The sequence below is a fragment of the Sinocyclocheilus rhinocerous genome, unplaced genomic scaffold (genome assembly GCF_001515625.1).
Source record: "Sinocyclocheilus rhinocerous isolate Xijiao unplaced genomic scaffold, SAMN03320098_v1.1 scaffold1697, whole genome shotgun sequence".
Taxonomy (NCBI): Eukaryota; Metazoa; Chordata; class Actinopteri; order Cypriniformes; family Cyprinidae; genus Sinocyclocheilus; species Sinocyclocheilus rhinocerous.
In genome coordinates, this window is record NW_015629509.1 from 251,695 (window position 1) to 257,603 (window position 5,909).

Genomic DNA, 5,909 nt, shown 5'->3' on the forward strand with positions numbered 1-5,909 from the left:
CTAAATTCACATTGACATTTATACTGAAGAATTCCGTGGGGTTGGACATTTTTGGGCCTGAGTTATTTTTAACCAAAACTTTTAAGTGTCGTTTATTTGGATCGTTATAAGAATCTATAAGAATTGTTTATTGAAACACGGCTGAAATAAAATTGTGCATAAATATTTGATGAAAAAATTAAATTACTCAAATGAAACTTAGAAAGAAAACTTACATGAAAATTAGAAATGTTGACTTGGCAACTAAATGAAATAAAATAAGTTTATGTTGAGGAACTTAAATTACTAAACTAAAACTGAAATAAAAATGAACTCTTAATAAAAACAAAAATTACAAAATCACATAACAGAATTACTCAAAATACAGAGTTCTGGCATGAAACTCTAGATGGCGCAGTCCGATAGGTCATAGTTAACAATAGTCATGTACATTACCATGCCAATCCCTCCGAGAGTTGTCATGACAGAACTAAAATTAAATTCAAAACTGAAAATATAAAAATAAAAGCTAAAACGTTATTTAAGTAATAGTAGTAATAATAATAATTTAATAATAATAATGTAATGATAGTAGATCAATAATACTAAATTTTGAGTGCATGTTACAAAATATTTCCATTTAAAAAATGTTATAAAATAAATGAAAATATAAAAATAAAAGCTAATTGAAAATATTTTTTTTTGTATTATAATAGTATATAAATAATACTAAAATAAAACTGGTTTAGGCTCTTGGCAGGAAACATCATCCTAGCAAACACCCAGAACACCCTTTTAATCACATAGTAACACCCCTGTGGCAACATTTACTAAAATCTAAAAGTTTATAGATAGCATTTGGTTTCCGTTGACTGTTCTGAGACTCAGTCTGTTCGTAACTATAGGGGCTTTCATGCTGATTGCCTGGACATCGACCGTCAGTGCTGGTGTCATCATGGCACGATACTTCAAACCCGATTGGCCCGAAAGGAATATTTTGGGGCAAAAGGTCTGGTTTCAGGTAGGAGCTTGTTTGATACAATGAGGATTTCATTAGTTTTCAAATGTGAATCATCAAGGTTTTTTGTTTCCACAGTTACATCAAATGCTAATGGTCCTCACAGTTCTACTCACCTTGGTCGGCTTTGTTTTGCCTTTTATGTACAGGGGAGGCTGGAGCAAGGTAACACACACACACACACACACACACACACATAAATGTCTGCCTGTGAGTAAGACTCATGCTTTAACAGTGTGTCATATTTTCACCCCCTTCATCACACACCTCTGACTGTTCAACAGCACTGCCAATGTGTCAGACCCACATGCTGTCTGCTCAGAATTAAAAAGCGAGTGAATGAATATCCCATGTTCATTAGAAGCGACCCACCATGTGGCATCTTTTTGGCCTGTTTCTGAAAAACATACCCACTTTTCTTCAGGGATTAATCAAGCACAGTGTTGATTGAGTGTCTTATTAAGTCTGCAAGTGCTGGTTTATTTGAGCCTCAAGCCTACACGTGTATCCATCCGTAAGGCTAAGCATGAGGGACACATTTGTGACTCAACAGGGGCATCTGTGACATCCCTCTTGCCAAGTATCTGTCAGAGCTTCTGTGTATGACCAGCAGGGGGCGTCCAGTTCCACGCCAAACCCGACCCCACAAAAATAATACCCATCAACCTTGTACTTTGGCAGCCTTTGAAAAGCTGTTTCCTGTCATTACTCATTGCTTCATGAAGTTTGTTGAATTAAAGTTTGTTGACAATATTAGCTTCATGTTTACAGTGGATTCTAATATGTATTGTATTATCCACAGCGGGCAGGAATACACCCCTATTTGGGCTGTGTTGTCGTGGCACTCGCTGTCATCCAACCTGTCATTGCACTTTTCAGACCTGCACCAGATGCCTCAAGGTAAATCTTGGTAACAGTACAGCACAACACAACCAGAAAAGAAATGTCCAGAATGAACTACAAGCATACAATGCAGTATTATTTACTATGTACTGCATATTATTTTCTAATATATTTTTAATATATTACATATTAAATATGTTACATTTAAGTGTTTTTGCTATAGTTTAATGCAGATTGTCACAATACATTGCTATGTTGCCATATTGTTGTCAAATTAGATAAAATGTCTCAATCTGGTTTAATTGTGTGCTGCACATACACTGGCAAATGTAGTGACCGTCTGCGTTTTCTATATGTAGTGTGTGAGAAATAGTATGAGAATGATGGTATTCTGAACATACACAGAGCACTTAATTTGTTTGATAAGGTTCTGTCTTTTAAACGCCTTTATGTTTCAAAGAAAATTGATACTTTTTACTGCAAGGACATTAAAAATTCACAGTAAATATATAGGCAGCCCAAACGACGTAACAGGCAACATGCTGTCTGCCCAGTGCCGTAGCGGACGGCCCCGCGATAACCTCCCCTTGCTGGGTTGCGTCGAAAGACAATGATCTTGTATCGACAATAGCCAGAGATATTGTCAAAAACATCAACACTGCAGTCATCAATAAAAATCAATGAAATAAAAAGCTTTAGCCTATTTCAAGCACTGACTTTCAAAAACAACCTGTTTAACACGAAATATGTTTCTTCTCATTTCTTTTTCAATATATGTACGGGTCACAAGAGAAATATTAAGGGAATAAATGAAAACGGTTAGCTATAGCCTACTGTTATCAGCATATGTTGAAGTAAATTCGTCTCTCGTCATCTCTGAGAGAATATGTGGCATCAGATGCCGAAAGCTCTGTCATTACTCTGTCATTCTGTTTTTACTTTCACTTTCTGCATAGTGAATTGACTGAGGTTAAGACGTTCACCGGCATAACTCTTACGTAAAGTTTGCACGTTGCTTATGTGATATCCATTGGCTCGCCTTCATGGTTTAAAACAGAAATATTTCCAACATTGCGACGTAAGCAATTACCCCCCACCCGAATCGAAAACGTACCGAACCGTGACACCACTGTGTCGTATCGAACCGAACCGTGAATTTTGAACCGTGAAAACGTACCAAACCATAGGTGGGTACCCGAAAGTATAAAAGGGCACCTGCTGAATACATCACCTACTCAGTTGACTGAGGAGACGTAAACAGGCTAGCTGAAGGCATGGCGAGGGGACGCAGCGTCTCGTTCCCTCTAGGGGAACCATGGTTACATGAGTAAGCCCAGATGTTCCCCTTCAAGGGAACTTCGAGCTGCGTCCCCCTCTAGGGGACACTTTGGGGAACGATATCCAATCACGCCATGCCGAAGCGCATGCCTGTCCACCTGGTGAGAGAGCACCAAGGAGGTGACAGACATATATCAAACCTTTCCTCAGAAAGAGGCCAAGCCACTTACGCCTCGGGCTGCTCACATAACTTGATAAAAACGAGGGAGCCCGAATCCAGATAAGGGGGAAAGCACCCTAACCAAGCTAGGAGCACAACCACCCTCAGATAGCTATGCTATGTGAGCAATAGTAGCCAGGATACATAAGACCACTGAAGAGGCTGGAAGCCTAGAGAAGCTGAAAGATTGCTACTAACAATCCCAGCTAGAACGCAGCTATCCGCAGATAACTATATCCAAAGGGTCTTATGAAATGAACCTTCCTAAGAGCTGCCCAGACCAAAGGGATGGCTATCTACTTAAAACTCAGCAGGGGAGAAGCACTGTCTAGGCAAGGGCTCAGGGAGACCGCTACTTAAAAACCCTAAGAAGGGGAGCAGTCACTGAGCTAGCACATAGATATCCTCATATAGTTATAGGAAGGAAATTCAGCCTTGGTGAGCAGAAGAGACTGATTTCTAAAACATAAAAAAAAAAATCCAAAATTCCTATTGAACACTGAACACACAGTATGCATACTGAAAAAATAATATGAGTTGTATGATATAGTATGAAATTTGAACATGTACAAATCTATATTATTTAAAAAATGGTCAACACACTATACATACTGCAAAAATGTGTAGGACAGTATGCAATTGCAGTATACAGAGCATCTGAATTTGTTGTATGTTGTCTATACTATTTTAGAAACCTGTTGTGTAGATCACTGTTATATTAATATTAATTCATAAGTCATGTTTTTAAATGTCTTTTCTGTATAACCTGCTCACAGGAGATATATCTTCAACTGGATGCATTTTGGAACAGGAACAGCAGCTCAAGTCGTGGCTGGTAAGAAACAATGCTGTGAATAGTCTCGAACGGTTAATGATGTGGCTCAGATCCATATTAATAACAATGCTGACAGAAGAAATCAGCTTTGTAAATTCAATAAAATTGAGTTTTGTCTGAATAAAATAGTGTAGTTTTTTTGGTAGCTGATTGCATATAATATTTTATAGTTTACTCTTATGGTGGCTAGTCATGTTTTTTATGTCTGATGTTATGACTTTTAATATTAGTTCAGGTGGGCCTGAAGTATTAGCAGTATGTGTTATTAAACACTGTCATAACCAAGCTGTGTGTTTTCATGATTTAGTTGTCACCATCTTCCTCGGGATCCATCAGCAAGCTCTGTTCCTGCCTGCTCCGTGGTCCACAGGGGTCCTGGCAGCCATTGTGGTGTGGTTTGTGCTGGCTGATTTGGTTCTGGAAGTCCATCGAAGGGGATTTTTACCTATAGGTCAGTAAACTGCCCTCAGACATGTGTGTTCTGTATTAATTTCAGAGCAGTTATTTATTGTATGTGTAGTGTTTCTTTGCGCCTATGCAGGAAATCATTTGTGCTGGATGAATCCATTAAATTGTAAAAGGTTTTATACTGCAGTAGTAATTGAAATGTTGGGTCTTTCTTTTTGTACTAGAAAAAAAAATTATTTGTGGATGTTTTATTCTTTAATTTAAATGTGCATTCAGTATTCTTATACTTATGCGTGTTTTTCAGGTAAATATTTTAAAAATGTCAAAATCTACACTGAACATATCAATTCTGATGACAAAGAGGAGATTGTGTTTGTTCCTGATGAGAATGAGACTTATAGTGTGGTGAGTTGAGTTTGTGCCTACTTCCTCATAAGAAGCACATGCATTTCATTGATGATATATCCTGATATGTCCATTGCATTTTCTTTTTCTTTTTCCAGGAATCTTGTTTTAAAAACATAGTTCTGGCTATTTATCTTTGTGGAAATCTGGGATTTCTAACTGCTCTCCTTTGGACCATCAGTGCAGTATGACACACTCTCAGCAGTCGTTTACACATTTAGTCTTTGGGACTTTCACTAATCATGCTTATTTTAAAACAAGCCAAAGAAATATAGAGTAGGACTGAATTACGACAGGCAACCTGTCAATTTACATTGATTATTAGAATGAAATTGTCTGATTTGAAATCAAATTTCTTGTCTGCTGGGGTATAAATCAATTTAGCATATTTTTAGCACTTATAATTTATTTTTGAAATATATATATGTACAATATTGCTTGCCTATACTTTTTTTTTTTTTTGTCGTAAAGTACAACTTCTGCTTGTTATTTAAATATCTCTTCCTGATTCGCTTTTTTAAGTCTTTGAATCTAAAGAACATATTTTATGTGTGATGTTTGGGGACCGCATTCAATTAACAATGTTTACAGATCAAGTAATTATTCTGGTCTTGATGCTGTGTATGTTTTTTTCTAAATATGAAGTTAACCACCTTATTCTTGATTCTAGTGCCTAATATTGATTTGTGGGTTTAAAGACTGTTACTGTTGCCTGAAATGTAAATATTATTAACAATGTGTCCATTTTATACAAAGACTGAATGTAGTTTGGATGAAGTGGACCATTTTTTTTAGGTTTTTGCACAGATGACAATCTGTGACAGATTGATCAGTTTTTTTGAAATAAAACTTTTGAAATTAAACTGTGTTACTAGCTTTATCTTCTAAAATATGTGCATACGTTTTGTATTAATCTGTGTCTT

General features: G+C 36.8%; 1 protein-coding gene across 2 annotated transcripts in view; it reads left to right on the forward strand.

Annotated features, from left to right (window-relative positions):
* Positions 1–5,393, forward strand: part of LOC107739007 (putative ferric-chelate reductase 1) — a 9,444-nt gene extending 4,051 nt beyond the window's left edge. For both annotated transcript variants that reach the window (XM_016550963.1, XM_016550964.1), the window contains exons 10-16: positions 885–1,000; positions 1,076–1,162; positions 1,800–1,897; positions 4,115–4,173; positions 4,481–4,624; positions 4,886–4,986; positions 5,085–5,393. In XM_016550963.1, coding sequence (XP_016406449.1) covers positions 885–1,000; positions 1,076–1,162; positions 1,800–1,897; positions 4,115–4,173; positions 4,481–4,624; positions 4,886–4,986; positions 5,085–5,177 — 698 coding nt within the window. In that variant the 3' untranslated portion in view covers positions 5,178–5,393. The remainder of the gene's footprint in view (positions 1–884; positions 1,001–1,075; positions 1,163–1,799; positions 1,898–4,114; positions 4,174–4,480; positions 4,625–4,885; positions 4,987–5,084) is intronic.
* The last annotated feature ends 516 nt before the right edge of the window (positions 5,394–5,909 follow it).